Here is a 20711-nt window from a genome sequence, read left to right as displayed (position 1 = left end):
CCACATTTTCAAATGCTATAGAAAAGAAAAAAACTTTAAATAAAAGTTGTATATTGGTTGTATTAAAAACACAAAAACAAAAGAATGCAAAATTCTCTACATTTATTCCATGAACAATATCAGAGTTTTGTTGTATCATGTGATTGATGAATCTGATTGGTGATTGGTAATTACGTGATGGTTAATGAAGCTGACTGGCCAGATTGCTGTGACAGCGACGGGTTTCTTGTCGTTGTTCTCTAAATAAATACATTGAGTATTATATGGTCTTTTTGATTTTTATTAAAGGTATATGACTTTCTTTTAATATAATTGAATTTATGTACAACATTAAAATCGAGTTTGTTGTTGATATCACATGACTGTTGGACGTTCATATTAAGTTGTTTGAGATTTGTGAAGTCATGTGACTAGTAATGCAAATGGCAAGTACAGGGTTAGGTTGTGTCTGGTCTGTCAGCAGACTAACGACATAAATAATATAATACTTGCCATTTCTGTGAGAAGAAATCATTTTTATATCGATTTCATGCAGGTAAAAGTCATTATAACTTCGTTGAAATTTGCTATGCCGCTACTGCACAGTGGTAGCAAGTTATAAATTTTCTTTATGCAATTGCTCTGACCCCACACCCCAACCTAAATGTCCAAATGTGAAAAATGGGGTGGAATATTTGGAGGAAACCCGGATTAGAAAACGGAGTGCTATTCATTTTAAGCCACATTTATTGTCCAAAAATGTTGAATCTCTGAGCTGAACTTTGGTACAAAACTATTACACAGTGATACATAACTTGAAACATTGGTTTCAGATCTTGAATAAAATGCAGCAGAAATGAGAAATTGTTGTCAGTTGTTTTATAGTTTAAAAAACGATAGGAGACCCAGTATCAATACAGGTTTGGGGACTGGTTTATCGAATCCTTCAGTCCTTGTTTGTACAACAGTGTATAAATTTGAAGGTCTTTTGTCAAAATTTAAACCAACCCTTTTGTAAATTTTGTTAATGATGAATTTTTAATAAAATTGTCTTCAGGAGAGTAGGTTGTTTGAAAAATCTTGTTTGTGTTTTTATTGGCATAGATAAATTCAGAGTTAAACTTTTTTCGTTACAAGATAAGATTCTACTACTTTGCTTTTTCTGTTTTCTTTTTTGCATAATTTGATAGGAACTGTTTAGTTTGTGCAACATGCATATATGTTGCTATAGAATTCTTTAGAACTAAAGGTTTGAAACGAAACAAAACTAATTTATGTTCATTATGTTGTTTCCACATAGCAACGTAATGCAGGTCAACAAGGTAAAGTCAGAAATTGTATTCTGTACATTGAAATGACTTTACATGCCAAATTACAGGAATATAATCAAACTTGTTTCATGTGATATGTTTTTTATTTTTTATATGATCATCTTTTCTGACTTAAATGTTTTGAAGAGTCTTGAAAGAGAAACATCTTTAGATTTAGAAAATGAATATTTTATGATCTAAAATGTATTTTAATTCCATTCAGTAATGAACCTTGAAAACATTAATTTCCTCCTGGAAAATCCCTGGAAATGACCCGGAAATTTATCTTTAGAAAAGCATGGGAACCATGTATAAAGAACACATGATGTTCTTTTGGTGTTAATCAGAAATAAAGAGAACACATGATATACATTAGGTGTTAAACTGAAACATACAGAACACATGATAGGCATCAGGAGCTAAACTGTAATATGCAAAACACATTATATGTATTTGGTGTTCAACTGAAATATACAGAATGCATGATATGCACTAGATGTTCTGAAATATGCAGAACACATTATATGCATCTGGTGTTCAGCTGAAATATACAAAACACATATGGTGCTCAACTGAAATATACAGAACACCAGCTATGCATTTGGTCTTCCAGTGAAATAAATATAACACATCATTATATTTGGTGTTCAGCTGAAATATACACAACACCAGATATGCATCAGATGCTAAACTGTAATATACGGAACACATGACATGCACTAGGTGTTATACTGAAATATATTGAACACATGATATGCATTTGGTGTTCAACTGAAATATACAAACACCAGATATGCATCAGATGCTATACTGTTATATACCGAAAACAGGATATGCACTAGATGTTATACTGAAATACAAAGAACACATGATATGCATTTGGTATTCAGCTGAAATATATTGAACACATTATATGCACTAGGTGTTCAACTGAAATAGAACATATATTCACTAAGTGTTCAACTGAAATATACAAAACACATATGCATTTGGTTTTCAACTTAAATAAATAAAATACATGATTTGCATTTGGTGTTCAACTGAAATAGAACACATGATATGCACCAGGTGTTCAACTGAAATAGAACACATGATATGCACTAAGTGTTCAAACTGAAATAGAACACATGAAATGCATTAGGTGTTCAACTGAAACAGAACACATGATATGCTGTTGGTGTTTTTCTGAAATGTATACAGAACACATGATATGCATTTGGTGTTAAACTGAAATATACAGAACACCAGATATGCCTATGGTGTTAAACTGAAATAGAACACAAGATTTGCATTTGGTGTTAAACTGAAATATACAGAACACCAGATATGCATTTAATATGTTTATTAAAATTACTATGGCTGTTTGAATCTGTTTTTTTAAGCATCATACTGAGAGGCCCCCTTATCACTACATTGGGCCAGCTATTTTCAGGTTCAGTGCAGCAAGTGCCCACATTTACCAGATACTAGATGCAACCCAGCATATATCAACTACCCTAGTGGATGATAAAAGGCCCATTTAATTCAGGTTTGAAAAAAAAATACTGATCCAAATGCTGCACATAGGGAAATAAAGTTGGCATGACTTAAATTTTTCTTTCCACAATTATGGAAATTTAATGCCTCAGTTTTTCATGACAGGGAGAAAAAGAACGAACGATCAAACATTTTCACTTCCTAAGCTGGCGTGACTACTCGGCCAATGTTCAGTTTGATACAATGATCGATTTCATCAAAAAGGTTCGCAGCTTCATCCAACCACCTGATGTGGAAGGACCAATGATTGTTCACTGCAGGTGAGTAACATAAAAGTCATTTATTGATATAAAAGCACATCTTAAGAATGAAATTTCGTTTCACTGACGACCTTTCAATCTTAATTTAATTATCAGTGCTATTCATTTTGTATGTGTACCTGGTGGGAGTCCAGTAGGTATGGTTTTAACCATAATATTATATTACCAGTCATGGCTTCCATTGCGGGGGAAGCCCTGCAGGAGAAAGCCATCAGTGTTTGGAAAACCGTATAGAATTGAGAATTTCTAGCTATGGCAGGGAGAAGGGAGACAGGGCAGGTAGGTGTTCTGCAGACTGCTGACAGTTTGTATCAGTTTTTGAATAACTACTAACAGGGTACCATCATGAATTTTGTGACATGGAGCAGTCTAGCATTGACTGTCAAAATGTCTAGATGAACAAAGTCAGCTGCATAATTTTTTTCCTGTTGTGCTATTCCTGGATCCTACAGGAAATGTCTGATAACGTATTGTGAAGGGGTTTTATATATATATATATATATATATATATATATATATATATATATATATATATATATATATATATATATATTATAAAGAAAAAATATTATCCTGCAGGTTAGGAAATGTTTAATGCATACTCTATGGAGATTTGAAGCCTGGGTCAGTGGGTTATTCCCCCCCCCCCCCATCACCTCGCCTACATGCACCAAATCCTATATCTCCATTAATTAACCAGTAAAATTTTCTATTGCAAACCCATGCTTGTTGGCAAGATGTCCATCATTTTTTAGACCTTGCAACAGATTTTCATTAGGAAGGTTATTAACAGGACCACACGCATAGCTTGGTCAGATGTTGGTATCACACTTTCAACATCATTGATTAAAGTTTCTTGTTAAATCTGAGTAAACTCTTAAATAGATGATGGTGTTCATGGCTGTTTTTTTTACATTAATGATGAAAAGGAAAAGTTATTTTTAAACTGGAAAGTAAATGCCATTAAACCAATATAGTACTTCAATATTTACCTTTGCTTAATATGATCTGAAGGTAATCAGTAATTTTATGACATACTGTAAATTTTTCTAAGATGTATTTCAGACTTAGATGATGTTTTGGTGCAAAATATGTCACAACACAATCAGATTGAAGTAATTTATAAATATATTTGCTTAGATAATTATTTAAAAATTGAAAGACATTGTAAGGTTATGTGTACTTATAAATATGGGGGCCCCGAGTGGTCTAAAGTGCTCACCATTCCGGATCACTGCCATCTCACCTCTGTCTGCGTATGTTCAAGTCCAAGGCTCGGCTAGCATGGGTACATGGGAAAGCCTGCCAATAGCTTCTCGTGGGTTGGTGGTTCTTTCCTGGGTTTTCCAGGGTTCTTCCTCCACCAATTATACTGGCTGCCATATATGGCCTATCTTGTGCTAAAAGATGGCGTTAAACCCTAGAACAACAACAGCAACAACTTATAAATATATTTGCTTAGATAATTATTTCAATATTGAAAGGCATTGTAAGGTTATGTGTACTTGGTCGCATTTTTTAAAATATTCCAGTCTGCCTTTGAATCACCCAATATACTGTAGTATCATTTATTTTTGTTGGGCTCAATATTCATGGTTTTATAATAAAACAAAGGCATTTTCATGGGTACTTAAATTTGTGGTTTTACCCGTCAAAGTTTGCATATTAGTAAGTGTTTAATTTCATGGTTTAACCTCTACAAATACCCAAAATAAAAAATAAAAATAATAAAACTATGCCAATATAAACAGCTGTTACTTTAATGTTTAAAATAATACTACCACCCGTATGAGCACAAATCAAAGACCTGGCAAGTTCAATACTTATACTGTGTTAACCTAGTGAATAACATCAGTCAAAGCCGATACAGCCAACAACACTAAAACAATACTTCCATCTCTATGAGCACAAATAAAACACCTGTCAAGATTAATCACTTTCGCCATGTTTTTGTTTGAGTGCTCAACATCAAAGGAAGCCGGCACAGCCAACAACACTAGGCCAATCAGTTATTAAAGTACATATGAATGATCTCTTACTTAAACCACTGTCCATCAAGTTGCACCATCAGTACTTTATGATGATCATGGCTTTAACACAGTGGTAAAATTCAATTTAGGACCCACCCACCCCAGGTTCCTGGACTTCCTAACCCATTAGAAGCTGCAAATACGGCTCAGACACTTGCTTACCAGGCAGCTAATGATGCAGTAGAACCCCTGTTTCAGTCACTGTCCTGGGAAAGAAAGCAAGGAGAGTATAACAGTTATAATGAGGAAATCCAGGCAAAGATAGCCAGCTACTCGATTGATAATTGGTGATGCCAAGGCAGCCCGCAAATTCAGTAGCGACCTGAGTTGTACGATCAGTGAGACCACTGTACGGAATATGCAGGATCAGTACATAAAGTTAAAAAAGCAACATAGGCAAGAACTTTATAACTTACCCAAATCACCTCGGGGCATCCTTTGATGCTAGGATGCATGCTTTATGCAGAGATACAAAATTGGATTAAGAAAGTTAGAATTGATGGAGGAGTGATCAGTATTATGATTGTAATGGCTGGTGCAGAGGCTATCCAAGCACGCTCACAGCCAGCTGGCATGTTACAGTGCTAACATATCATCAGCATCACCAAGCAAGGTCACTACTTTGCCAGATGGGATTTGTTAAGTGGAAAGGAATGAAAGCATAAAACAGCTGCCCTGTGATTTTGAAGACATCAAGAAAATGTTCTTGGAGAAAGTTACTACTGTAGTTAAACAGCACTATAGACTGTCTTATTATAAATTGTAATCAGACCTGGCGACAGGTGGTGACTGGACGATGGATCTAAGCAAGTGTCAGTGTCCACACTTGATGACAAGAGTCAGATTACAATTTTACTCGCAGTAGCAAAATCTGGAACTCTCCTGCCCCCACAAGTCATTTAGGCAGGGAAGACTGACAGATGCCTGCCTAAGAGTGTAGTTTTCACTGACCACTGTGATGTGACTCAAACAGACTTATACCGGAGTAACGAAGAATCTATGATACATTATGTGGATAATGTCATCATTCCATTTGTAAACAAAACACGTGACTGGCTGCCCTTTGTGCAATGCATTCAGCAAGCAGTGGTAATATTTGATGTGTTTAGAGCCCACCAAAGTGTGAAGATGCTAACTAAATTGAAAGACAGTGGAATGACTCCTTTGTTTGTGCCTGTCTCTGGTACAGACCGACTTCAACAACTAGACTTGACAGTAAATAAAGAGATCAAAGAAGAAATAAAGTCACACTTCCACAAGTTGTATGCTAAACAGGTCATGGATGCCATTACGGAAAAAGATGTTACTGGTGATGACCAGTGCACAGTATTAGTAAACCTTGCAACCTCATTAATCAAGCCAATTCACACTGAATGAATGATTGCAGCTCACGCAACAATTAATGAAAGATCGGACCTAATTATCAGTGGTTTTTAGAGAACTGGACTTGTTTAATTCAGCAATTTGGGGATTATTTACCAGAGAAGCATTTGTGAGTACAATGAGACGTGATTGACACTATGTTGATATAGTGGCTTTTGTCCAAAAATCAGCGAAGTGTGAGCTTTAATACTCTGCTGTAATTAGTGTATATACACAGTGTTTCATTAATAATAGTGTTTCAAGAAATAGTTATAGTATTTTACAGAATTGTTGTTCTTTTGGATTAAAAATGCATGGATAAAATGAAATGTGCTTTCAGAATGATTTAAATGTTTTAAAAACAGTTGTACTTGAACGAAGGATCAATTTGAATAAGTATTAAATTTAATTTTCATATACTGTTATTTTATATTATTTTTTCTTTCATGTTCAGTATTACTGTTGTTTGAATACCTTATGCTTTTTCTCTACTTTCTATCTATCTTTACTTACCTCACATATTGATTTAAGACAGTGAGTGTAAAATTACAACTATCAGATACCTTATTGAACGTGTGCATTGAAATAATATAAAATGATTTATAATTCTTATTTCAAAATGTTAAAATAAAAAATAAAACAAACACATGTAAAAGCTAATATTACTAGATTACAGTATTGACCTTGATTTATCAAATACTAGTAGCTGTGTTAATCGCTAGGAATGAAACACTATTCTTAACTGGGGTGGGGATCATCATCCTATGTGGCTCATTTTTCATTGGGGATTTAAATTCTTGGTTCGGCGCAACAAAGAAAACCACAAAAATTGGACCAACATGAAAATTGATGATACTACAGTATTCCATATGCTATTCACAGATATGCATACAATCATTACAGCTGTGGGTTTATTTCAAGTGACTTTTACATTTTCTTTGTTTCTCAAAAGCTGATGTTACTAAAAATATATCTGCAAAATGTTTCAGGATGCAAGAAAAAGATAAATGTTATAAATATGTCTAATCCAGGACAGAGTGACATTAAATCCTATGTAAAATTTAATTGAGATGGCCATACTGTCATACATTAGTAAGGCCCATAGTGACAAAGCTATTTTGTTGACTCCCCACTTTTTTTGACAAGTTTTCACATTCTAATTTTCTTTCATTTCTATATGAGAGATTCTTGATGTATATAATTTGAAGTGTTCTGCCTTAGTTTTTGCAAGTCAAATTTTGGTTTGGCAGGGTTGAGGTTTAGGTGGATACATTAACAAATAGACACCATATTCCATGACAAATGTTTTCTGCAAAATTAGTGATGTTTACCTGCTGTAGCATATAATGCAAGACAATTTTGTAAATGTTCCAGTGACACAGATGGTCGTATGAGAAAGCTTTCTACATGTACTTGGAAAAATCAAAGAAATTAAACTAAGGCCCATGGTTTTGATCTTTGAATGCTTATTTTTATTAGCTGGAAACCATCTCTAACATCAAGACATTGGATAATCGTTTACATGATACACTTTTGTATCTCAGGATACTCTTAAAATGCAAACAAGACCAGAATTCTGTGATTTAATCTGGCTGACCTCTTGACAGTTTGTGCTTGAGATAATTACCTACCAATTTACAAAAATATGCAAAATTTAGTCAGTCCCTGATCTGATCTGAATATCAAACAATTTGTTCTTCTTGTTTTAGATCAAATCTGTTATGATATTAGCATACAGATATTGACTACAAACCAGGGGAATAATAATGTGTTTTCCATAGTTTGTGTAACTTCAGAACTCATCTTACTGACTAGTGACTAACTTGATAGGGCAAAGTAATTGGATTTCAACAATACAATAAAATATTTTTTCAGTGGAGAATAATTATAAGGGTAAAATTGTATATTGCATCCAATACCAGTAATTTTACTCCTCAACAGCTTTTATTGAAAGTTAGATTACATTTAGATTTTTTAAAATTTCATTCATTCATTCAGTGCTGGAGTTGGGCGCACAGGAACCTTCGTCACTATAGACCATGTGATTCAGCACATTGATAAGTATGGGCCTGACTCCACTGTGGACATCTTCAATTTCGTCCTGAAGATGAGAGAGAACAGAACCACTATGGTGCAGACAGAGGTTAGTTTGATTTGCCACATTGCTACTAATTGTTCCATATCAGCCCTAAAATAGGCCCAGTGCACCCTCATAAAAGGTGACTTAATGGAGGCAATCAGTTTACTCTGCAGTGTGTCCCATAATGATGTTCAGTAGAGAGGTGCAGACTTTTTGAAAAAATGCAGTTTATATTAAGAATTTTAGCTTGTATGTTAAGATTTAATCTATTTACCCTGGTATGTGTCTCATGATATATTCTAGCACTGAAGGACTTGGACATTTTAAAAGGGATAGTTTATATTGAAAATTTAACCTTGTATATGAAGGGTATTCCCTTTTTGACATTTGTTTTGTATGTCTTTTTAGGGAAGACATAAACTTACACTATATAAGATGGTGTGTTTTTAAACCATATTCCTAGATATTTTGCCTGTCCAGTGCTTATTTTACGCTGGGTATCACCATCCACATTTTATCACAATATATAATTATTTTTACATGATATGTATCCCAATAGTGCCAAATATAAATTGAAAGTCACGCAGCTGAGTATATATTTTAAAAGTAAGCATAGCTTGTCTCATTGCACAACTCCATTACGTGATATGCTAAATTCCAGCAATGAAGGAAACAAAGGGCTTCTTAAATATATTTATTATCATATTCAGGATCCACAGTTTCTCTGTCTGTAGGACTCATCTAAGTGTCACAGGTTCAGTACCCACTCATTCCAGCTAATGTTGGCTGCCTCTCTTTGTCCTTGAGAAAGCCACATTGCTTCTTTACCAAATCTTGATATAGCTAATAATGTGTTACATGTGCCATCAAAACCAATTATAAACCAAAATTATATTCTGTATAAAACTAGATGCACCATGCTTGTGACCTTAATTGAGGGCACTGCTGTTGGATACTTCAACTTTGCAGTTATTAGTTGTTGATATGTGATTTTATTGCACTGTTACAAGGGGTGAAATAATACACCTGTGCTGCATATCAATATGATTCACGGTACACAGCCTGTGATACAATACGTATCAATACACATATGAACTTGATGGTCTTTCCATCTTTGGAAGGTAAGTGGCACCCTTTCATGCATGTTGACATTCTTGGTTGTATTTCCAGCATGCAGACTACAGATAGACATATAGTTACCATATTTATATACAGTTCTCATTGATGAGAAGATAACAACAATACTTTCATATATGTTGGTTGCAGTGGTTTTTATCCAATGTTTAAGGTCATTTAATGGTGGATCCATTTAACTTCCATTGTTTTGTACAACATGAATAATTTGGAAACATATTATTACGAGTTTCATGTCACAGTTACATTTGGATGACATTACGATGTTATCTTCAAAACAAGAAACAATGCAATTTCCTTGTGCAGAGAAAATCTCATCTAGAACAAATCCAGGCATTGGGAATAAGGTTGAATACCAACTAAAATCTCTATCACATTTTATTTCCTACATATGCAAAAGATTGCTGCAGCCACAGGTACATCTATTTGTTTGTGAAGAAGGAAACTATTGACTACACCTATTCTACAGTTTTCTTATAACTTATACAAGGTGATAAACTTGAACAGTTTGAAATCAGCCCCATTGGCTGAATCCGAGACTCGAACCCACGCAGACAGAGGTGAGATGGCAGTGGTCTGTAACTGATGGGACTTTAGACCACTCGGCCACTCGAGGCCAAGGCATGTTCTGTTGTAACACCTGTGAATATAGTCTTAAATATAAGACGTATCATAAATTATTTATGTTTTAGTGCTACAACCCTGACACCCAAAAATATGAGCATCATTGTCTTACATGTAGGACTACTGTGAATATTATCGTGATGAAATAATTACTTTACTAGAAAGAATTCACTTCTTCACTAACTTAGATGTGAAGTTTAAACATTATTCACGTAAATTTATGATTTATTTTTTTCCATCTTCAACAATACAAAAAGTCAGAAAATAAACCAGAACAAAAAAATAAACCACAACAATAAAATTGTCAGCAATTATTTTCAATCCCAAGAATGATCGCCATGAATGATGTAGCTCCATTCCCACCAAAGAAACTTACATGAGTGAGCACCTGGCATTTTATACCATATATACAAACATTAATTACCATTGTTAAATTAAAAGAAGAAATGAAAATACATACAACACAGCATATGTGTCCTCAAAAAGTTTATTCCAAATATATATGTTTTATAGTAGACAATACTAAATGCCTTACGAGTTGACAATAAGGGAATAAGGTCAGATGTACATCAAGGGAAAAATAGTTGCCACATGTACGGTACCATGAGGCTGCTTATTTAGATACCTTAGTTCAACAAAATTGGGCATCCTTTATTTGCCAATCAGTTGCTGGTGCTTACATAACAAACGGTAGTGTAGAACATGGTTCTTTTGAATCATGATGGAGGGCCAGTCATTTTCACAAAATAGTTGGATCGATAAGGATTAACTTTTAATTAGTTGCGCGGGCTTTCTTGATTGTTTATTTGAGACTAACCTGTAGCTGTTGTGCAGTGTGGCCACAGCTGACCAGAATATGAAAATAGGGAACGTCCTGGGTGAAAATAAGGTGCATAACAGGGAGAAACTGCATGTCCTTTGCGAATTTTGCCCATATTAGACTCTGAAGAGGGATCAATATTTAGTGAAAATGAGGCTTTAAAAATGCCACGAAAAACCTCCCGATTTTAGGCAATTACACATCAATGTACTGGTATATTTGCCAGTCAAAATTATCTCATAATACAAGCCAATTTTGGGGTTTTAATGATTAACTGGCCTGAATTGATGTCGGAAAACGAATGACAAATCCACCAACTATCAACAAAGGTGACACCGAAACATCAAGCTTTAAATTGTGTAGAAAGTTTAGCCAAAACACAAAACTAACGTAAATTGATGATGATCTTAGTTGATTATAATGAGAATTTTAGCCTTTATTATCACCACTCTTCATGAACATGTAAGTTATGCTGGTTATGTGCCTTGTACAACTAAACGTGTGTACCTTTTCATAAATATTACCTCAGTTGTAGGATCGCTTATATCATTGAAAATAAGTAACTCATGAGCACATGATTCAACTTAAATGAAACAGCTATCAAGGACTTGTGAAATGTTATCTGGAAGAATGCAATTTGGTTGAAACAATGATTAAAGCAAAATCTGCATCTAATATGTTTGGGATGGATTTAAGTGACGCTTTGCACGATTTGCATTGTGTAAGTACATGTACTGTACATTAGAGTTCAGCCTGATCTCCCAGGTAAACTGAACCGGCCCACAAATTTTGAAATCTGTATTTACCTTTGTTTAATTTCATGTTGAGAAATCAGAAAATATGCACATGCAAAATAATAACAAAATCAACCAAAGTACTTGATAACATTTTAATAAGTGTTGGGTCACCCAAAAATGATTTTTACATGCATATGTTTTAGGACACAGAAAAAATATAGGATTTTTCACTAGCATAAACTTGCTTTGTTAAATCAGTAGTTTACTGACTACTATGCCATATTTCTTATCTGTTCCATAATGCTGTATATGGGTATTTAGTCTATCAATGCTTGTGCAGACAGAGAGATTAAAATAAATATCTGTACTTCTTAACTGCATTTTTTAACCCTTATTTTATTCAATTTATCTTAACCCTGATATGGATACATTTATATGGTTTTGTAGAATGTGATCCGCAAAGCAAATTTGATTAATTAAAAAAAAAAAATTGATTATACTTTTAAATTGTCTGTATTTTATTTAGGCTTAGGTCTGTATTTTAATTAGGCTCAGATTGGTGTCTCCATTTATGCTTTCCCAGCTCCATTAATCTGATATACTTCATAACTTTTAAAATTATTGTCATCATCACTATCATCAGCAAGTATTTGTTGAGCGAAATCATATTGAACCACGCCGGGAATCAGACAGTTTGGGTTGTCTAGGTAGCTGTATTTTAAACACGCATTTGTAAAACTGCCTTCATGAATGGTTCATACTATGCCATAAGTTTTATTCCTAGGCATATTGTTCTAATCAAATTTAGTTTCACAACCATTCATATCATGCTTGAAGAACCAGATGTGGAACAGTTGCTACCTGAAAAACATATGTCACGACTAGAATGGTTAAATAAAAATTGTATACGTAGCCGAGCACATTTTCATATGTGGGACTTTCAATGAATTTGCAGGAGTTTTTGCCTTTCACTGTTCTCCAAGCCTGCAAATTCATACAAATTTTACACAGTTTGCACAGTGGCACACCCTGACAGCATCTCTGCTTAAGTACTTGACATATCTAATGACTTTCCTACAAAGTCTCTATCTTGCTCTGCCAATACTTCCTGTCATGCAGAGAATAACCTATATTGATTTCTGGTTGGTGCTTATTGTTTAACCTGGATTGGAACAAGCAGTAACAACAATGAGAATTCAGTGTAAGATATTTTAATATGCAACACACTGGTAGCATAGTTTTCAAATCAACCAAAGGAGTCAAGATACAGTTCAGTGCTGAAACTTCGCGTGAAAGGGGTTTTTAAATGATGAGTAAACTACACATTTGGAATGTATTCTATATGCAGAACATACTTCTGGGTTAAGATAATTAGCATGAAATGGGGGGGGGGAGATTATGAACCATGTCACTTTGTGTTAACTTAAAGATGGCGAGTGGGTATTAGCAAATAATCTTTTTCATTTTTATTAATAAACATGAATATCTGTGACTGCAAATGCTGTTTCATATGGATTATAATTTTATAGAATAACAAGGCATCTGATAATAATTATTCATGACTGCTGAAGACCAAAATAACATGCATACGGTAAGTGTCATTTTGTATTGATGCATCAATATATTGATGAATCATTTCACTCCTAATTGTTACATTTCATTTCTTGTGCACTTCTTTGGTTGTCTTGGCCATGTGAGTTTGCCTTGTTTGTTTCCTTTTTCTTCTATATTATTTACAGAGATGTTGGTCAAGTTAAGGGGTGCAGATGCTTTCAAGTCATGGAGAACAACCATGGGACATGCCTGGCGTCATGGAGAACAACCATGGGACATGCCTGGCCAGCACAAAATGCAGTTCTTCATGTCCATGTTGCATGTGGAATATGGGGTAGAAGGCATGAAATACTAAGCATTCATCCAAATTTGGAATCATTTACCTGTTTCATGAAGGACATTGAAATGCCACCTCCACCCATCATGATCATACCAAATTCAGTGCTCATGGACACAATGACTTCAGATCCAATCAAAAAAACACATCAAGTGATTCCTCTCAGGCTATATTGAAATTCTGTATGGTATAAATTTTGCAGCAAGTTCTATCATCTAGAATGTCAAAGAGTGAGTCGGGCTAAAGCTAGGACCATTTCTAACCAAAATTGGCAGCCCACTGACTGCAAGTCCATATGCCCAGGAACACAGGATTACCTGCCCTCCTTACCGACCCTCCAGTTATGTATCATTCTCCATATGTTATCCCAGTTGATGACCAGTCAGTCCAGCCATCCTGACTATCTATGTAAATGTTTGATGATCATGAATCTGTCATCTTGGTCTTTCAAACAGCATTTTGCTGTACATTTTCTAAAATAATGGTATCTTGTACCAATGGTCTGTGCTAACCAGCCAGTCAGTCAACCCAACTGACTAACAATATATATGATACCAGTACATGGTGAACTAGCATCATATTTAGAGTCATCCAGGCCAGACCAACCATCTTTGCTAGACTGGCATTACTCAGCTGGACTGCACTCTATGTTGAACATGACTCACTGGGCTCTACTAGAATCTATTTGCATGTGGTGATTTGAGTCATCATTGCAATATGGAGGGCTATACACCTGGATGCAGAGCATATAGGCTGAGGACAATCCCTGGTTGACAAAGATTGTAATATGTGCCCACAGCTGCACCACCAACATTATCAGCTGAGACCATCTATCACTGGGCATTTTACCCCTTATCCAGAACACCCTTCTGATGACAGGTCAGAAGTGTTGATTAGTCATTACCTGTTGGTGGTATTTAGAAAGCTCTTGCTGTCATGCTTTATCCATAGCCTGGTGGATGCTCATTCAGCAGTCTTGTCCAGTGCTTGAACTGGTGACAGTTTTTCTTTGTTACCCCTAGAGTACTGGGCATCTTCCAGACCGATTGACCAGAAAACACTGTACCAACGAGCTCTATAACCAACAAACCCTACTCTTGCATGTCTCCAACAGCTCTGTGTAGTTGATCAACTTTTTTCATGCACCTCATCGCACTTTTCCTCCCAGGGTTCAGTCAACTCAGTGGCTATCAGCTTCTTCCTAGACTGATCAATCACTGCATCTGGATATAGAGACATCTGGACCAGTTCCAGGAAAACCAATTCCTTCCCAAGATCCACATGCATGTCCCAATTCACTGCTTCACTGAGGCTTCCTGTACTCTGTGGTGAGGTGTTACTGGTTTTTTCCCCCCTTGACAGAGTTGATAAATCTTGACCTTGCAATTGATACAGGTCTTTTCTTCTTTCTCTTCCTCTCCAAGATGTCTGCTTGCTCTTGGAGGAATCTGTCATGCCTCCAGATGTAGGCCCTGTATTAGTGAAATCTGGCAAGCCAGCAGGGTGTACTCTAAGCTACCCATGGACTTGAAGAAACATCCTATCATGAAAAGGACAGAATTGAGTTTTAAGGCAACTATCAAAGATATATGCATATCCTTTTCTCCATCAGAATGCCCTCCTCCACTCAGTCAGTATTACTTACTATATGATGATGAACATACATCCTTCAGAATTAAACCACTGTTGTCAATGATTGCCAGTATTACTGGGCATTTCTTGGATAAAATTCATGATTCAGGGATTTGAGGGCCTTCTTTTTGGTGAGTCTGTTGCTTGCAGAATTCTCACCATACTGTAGTAGTCACTTAGGTTTGTCATTCAGACATGCCTAACCTGGAAAAGGATATTACTGCCCATGTATATGTCTGCCCCCACAATGTTATAAAATGGACAGAAAAGTGTTTAATGCCACATCTGTATGGTTAGGAACATCCTGTTGACTTCCTCTCTTTGACATGGGGAACTCTGGGGTGGGTGGGGCAGAGTGGTCTAAAACACATGCATTTGCCAATCACTGCCATCTCACCTGTCTGTGTTTGTTCAAGTCTTGGGCATGGCCAGTATGGTTATCTCAGAAAGTAGCTTTTCATGTGTTGGTGGTTCTTATCAGGGTTTTCCCTGGTGCTTCCTACACTATTTATAGTGGCTGCTATTATAGTCTATTGTGTGCTGAGAAAGGGTGTTAAAACCACAACAACAACAACTTCTTTGACCAGGCACCTCTGGTGATCTTTGGTCTAAGAAGGCCATAAGTGACATAGATCAGGAATCAATATGCTGTATTGCCAAGGTAGTTAAAAGGGCTGCTGGACACAATGATGTTGAATGCTTTAGAGGCTTCTTGTAACCTTGACTTGATGAGAAACACTCCTGCTATATTTTCCTCTCTATCCCCACCATACAAGGACCCTGCACTTCCTCCCCATCAACTATTGTTCTCAAGGGCAGTGTTAATTTGTATAAGCTTGACAGTGTATTTTCTATTCAAACTGATTTCTGATTTCAAGTCTAAAATTCTTTCAAAAGCTGTATCTTTAAATTTGTCATCCTCCTTATGGCCAGGAAAGTTATTTGCTCCAGCTGTAATGATTTTATTCGTGTTAAAAACTCTGATACCTGCCTGAAAAAAGAGTTACTATAAATGGATTCCCTCTACACTTGCATATGCAGAAGGATGAATTAAATTAACCCATAACAGAAGAGTTTATGTTCTTTGGAGAATTAGCATCCATCAGGGTTTTCTTTCTTTTCAGTCAAATGTAAGTAGGATCTAAATTATCCTCATTGGGCTGAATTGTTTTTTTAAGAAATGTTAGAGTGTATAATTTAGAATGTCATCATTTCTTGAACCACCAAGAGCTCTTCTTTCTTTGGGCATAGTTCATTTTGAGTGGACAATACATGAGTAATGTCTCAATTCCCATAATCTGAAGAGAAAATGAAGGACGGTACTACACAACATGTATGATATCATGAAAGCAGGTTTACAAAAAAGATATTATTTAATGTACAGTTGGATGTTCTTGATATATGATATACCATATATTTCCTAATTAATTCCTGGACAGTGGACACTACATTTTCCAAATTGGGGGCATATATTAGAGTACAATAATGACACATAAAATTGTTTTTTTTCATGTAATCTTATAGTCACCACATATACATCTGGGGGTCTTTCTGCCACTGAATTCAGTCATTGTAAATATCAGCACATTTAAAATGATCAGTCAATACATTTTCCCACTCAGCAGCTGGTTGAAGTTGGACTGGTAAGTCTTTGAACTTGCAGCACATGTGTGCCTGTGACTGCAGTAATTTATACATTGATATATATATGTGTGTGTGTGTATAAATATAAATATATATATATATATATATATATATATATATATATATATATATATATATATATATATATACATATAGTAACAGTATGATCACCTGAGAGTGCTTCAGCATTTTGTTTTAGTCATGGATATGAAGCAAACAGGTATTGAAAAGGACAGGTCTTACACTGCATCTTTTTAGTTTTCTGTTCTTAAAAAATGGGAGGGGACATTAATTGAGGAATATATGATATGTTAGAATGGACATTAGTGCTGTACTAAGCACTTTATAACAAATTAATGTCATGAAGTTAACTTATGTTACATAGTGCTTGCATTTCCATGTTTAAAAGTTGGAGGAATCTGTAGACACATAATACACAAACCTCAGATTCAGAATGGAATAGAAGAATTATGCTGCTCATGACCTATTGTCTGATTTTCAATATGCTGTATTTAAACCTAATTGAACTGGAAAAATTAAGTGTTTTATCCCTTCGGTTGATATTTGAGTCCAAGATGTTACTTAATAATTTAAATATTCAGTGAAAGAGTCTACTTTTAATGAGTGCCATGAAAAGCATTTCAGAACAATTGTACATATTTGCTAGATCATGTACATGTAATAATTTTTATTTTTCTGTAAATGTTTTCTTATGAAGCAATTTTTGACATAAAAATATTGATTTTCTTTTCTGTACCAACTACTGGGATTTCTTTCTTATTAAAATCTTTTATGCCTGACAAACTGTACTGTAAGATATGGTTTGTACTTATTTGCAAATCAATATATGATATGTTTCCTCTCCAACCCTTCCAGTTTTAAATATAGCAAATATATAAAAAGTGTTGATATGGACCCTAGAATACATTAGTACCACTCTTTCCTATGGACAATCTTGTGCTGAGGAATGGCGTTCAACTCCAAAACAACAACTTCCCCATGGAGTATTTTTGTTACTTACAAACACAAAATGCACCTTATATTGCATGTTGATTATTTATTCTGCCATTTCAAACTGTACTGCATAGACTCTTGAATAAGTGACAGGTGCACATTAAGACTAACTGTTTCTGTGTGACAGCTACTGCAGGCCGTCTATAGAATATTATCTACTTATATGTCTAAGTCAGTCGCTTTTTATTACTGGGATATTTTTTTCCATGTGAACTAACAACAGTTACTGTATTAATTAAATGCTAATGGGAGTAATGCATTTGTAAAGAAATACTTCTCCATAATACAAGTCTGATAAAAAAAAAGCTGATAAACCAAGCTGGGTTGTCTATACTGTTATAGAAAAAATTATCTGCAAATCAACACCTCCTTGATTATTTCACCTATTGACATATCCCTTCATTTCTAAAGAAAATACATCTGATAAGGCAAAACCATTTAGAGTTTTTTAAATTGCATAATGTATGTAATTGTTAAATCAAAAATTACCTCCCTTGTAAACTTTTGTTGCAATAAAGGCACCACTATTGCTATTTACAGTATAATGCTTTGAGAACATGTAGCTGATCTGATTTCATGAAGCAGGTTCAGTATTGTGTACATTTTCTTGCATGTTGGAAATAAATTTAGTTGTCCATAGGAACAGTCAATTATCTGTTGTAGACCATTTAATATACAGATTTTTCACTTCAGCTTAAACATTGCATCAATGCTCATCACCTGCAAGAGAATCCAACTATTTTATTTTTAAATTAATATAGCCAGCATATAGTAGACAACATAGATTTCAACTTATAAGTTTAGTAAAAGGTTTTGAAAGTTTTATGTCTGCGTGTGATTAGGATTTTTAACTGTCTTTAACAATTTTTCAGTCATATCACTTATGATATCTGCAGTATGGTAGTTTATAGAGATGTTTAGCACTGGGGCATCATGCCGCAGAAATGTAGTATGATGTCCCACCCAGTCACATTATCCTAAAAGCAGGCTGACCAGTCCTAACACTAACCTCTTAATGTTGAACGCCAAGCGAGGCAGCTGTTAGTCCCATTTTTATCAGTCTTGATACGACTCGGCCAGGGATCGAAACCACAACCTCCTGCATCCAAGGCAGACGCTCTAACCGCTAGGCCACCAGAGCAGTAGTTTCATGTATGATGACTTGGGGGAACCGTTTCCAAGCTGATGAATTTCCTCTATTTTTCACATTCAACAAGGCTGCCGATGACATAATCATATGCAATAAATGTAAACATATGGTGTATTTTTAAAGATATAAGGTACATCTTTACAAAATATATGAATTTTTTTTAAACAAAACATTTCTTTGGTAATTTTTTGAGGCCATTACAGAGATCTCAAGTCTGTCTTCCTTTTTATAACTCACTTGTTGGAGACAGCGATTTTGCTTGAAACCATGAAATTAATATCTAAAACATTGTTTGTAAAATATAATATTATTTGCTACCAGTAGGCAATTTTTGGAGTAAAAACATGGTAATTTTTCATTTAAATCTGTTTCATTATATTTATCTATTTACAGCAACAGTACATCTTCATTCATGACTGCATTAAGGAGTACCTGGATCGATTCAAAACATATGAAAACACAGCTTTCAGTAAGTTAGTTCTTCATTTTTGTCAAAAAGTGTTGATTTATTATTCTTTTGGGTGTTTTTTAAATATCTCACTTTGCTGTAATGAATTGCATGATATATATATATCAATACTTGCCATATTTGATGTTTTCTCTGGGCAAACAAAACATTGCACCGATTTAGATCAAAATTTTGCAAAACAAATTTCAGGATGGTGTACAAGTTGTTTTTATTTTTCAAAATCAAATCATTCAGTGAAAGTGTAAATGGGAATAGTAAATTCATTTTCCCTTTGTGGGGTGGGTGGGTGGGCAATAATGAGCTTTTTATAGTGCAGTTTAATAGGGATTTGATCAGGGGGAGGAGTCCACGTGGGTTCAGGATTTCCAATTTCATCAATTTCCTCTGATACCCATTCACAGCCACCCAAGAAAACTGCATGTTTAATAGAAAGTTTAATATCAGGATCTAATTCAAACAGGTTTAAAATCTTGTACCCCATGGTTTAGTTTACAGGTTCAACCCATTATATTTTTGGTATTATTTACTCCAGCTGTTAGAGAATTTGTACAAGCCAATGAATATTTAAATTACTGGATTTCAAATTGACATATTGACAACTGTCGGTCATTAATTATCAATAAATCTGCTAAACTACCAACCAATATTACAAGCTAAGTTTGGACCATCATATTATAACCATCAAGCAGTACTTAACCCCATAGCCATGAAACTCAGTACAATAAATGTTTAACCCATGCTCAAATTTAAAAACAAAACAAAAAATTCTAATCTTCAGTTATCACAAATTTAGGGATTAACTACTTGATTGTGAATACTGGACTCACTGTGATGTTGGCCTGTTTCAATGATACTGCAAGACTTGAAGCATGGTTATGATATTTAAGTTTTTCTTGTGAATTTGTTTATTAAAAAATTATTTGCTCATCTTCTTCACTTCAAGGTAGGTTCTTATTTTTGTGTAAGAAAAGGGACTGATAAGTCTAAAGACTTTTGGCTATGTAAAATACACAAATTCATTGTGGTAAATTTTCATAGA

General features: G+C 34.9%; 1 protein-coding gene across 1 annotated transcript in view; it reads left to right on the top strand.

Annotated features, from left to right (window-relative positions):
* Window positions 1-20711, top strand: part of LOC149786441 (tyrosine-protein phosphatase 10D-like) — a 198197-nt gene that overhangs the window by 174900 nt on the left and 2586 nt on the right. Inside the window, exons 30-32 of the mRNA XM_089976886.1 lie at window positions 2931-3085; window positions 8476-8620; window positions 19597-19672. Coding sequence (XP_089833012.1) covers window positions 2931-3085; window positions 8476-8620; window positions 19597-19672 — 376 coding nt within the window. The remainder of the gene's footprint in view (window positions 1-2930; window positions 3086-8475; window positions 8621-19596; window positions 19673-20711) is intronic.

The sequence above is a fragment of the Sinohyriopsis cumingii genome, chromosome 12 (genome assembly GCF_028554795.1).
Source record: "Sinohyriopsis cumingii isolate HCF-2022 chromosome 12, ASM2855479v2, whole genome shotgun sequence".
NCBI lineage: Eukaryota > Metazoa > Mollusca > Bivalvia > Unionida > Unionidae > Sinohyriopsis > Sinohyriopsis cumingii.
This window is presented reverse-complemented; position numbering and strand designations above follow the sequence as displayed.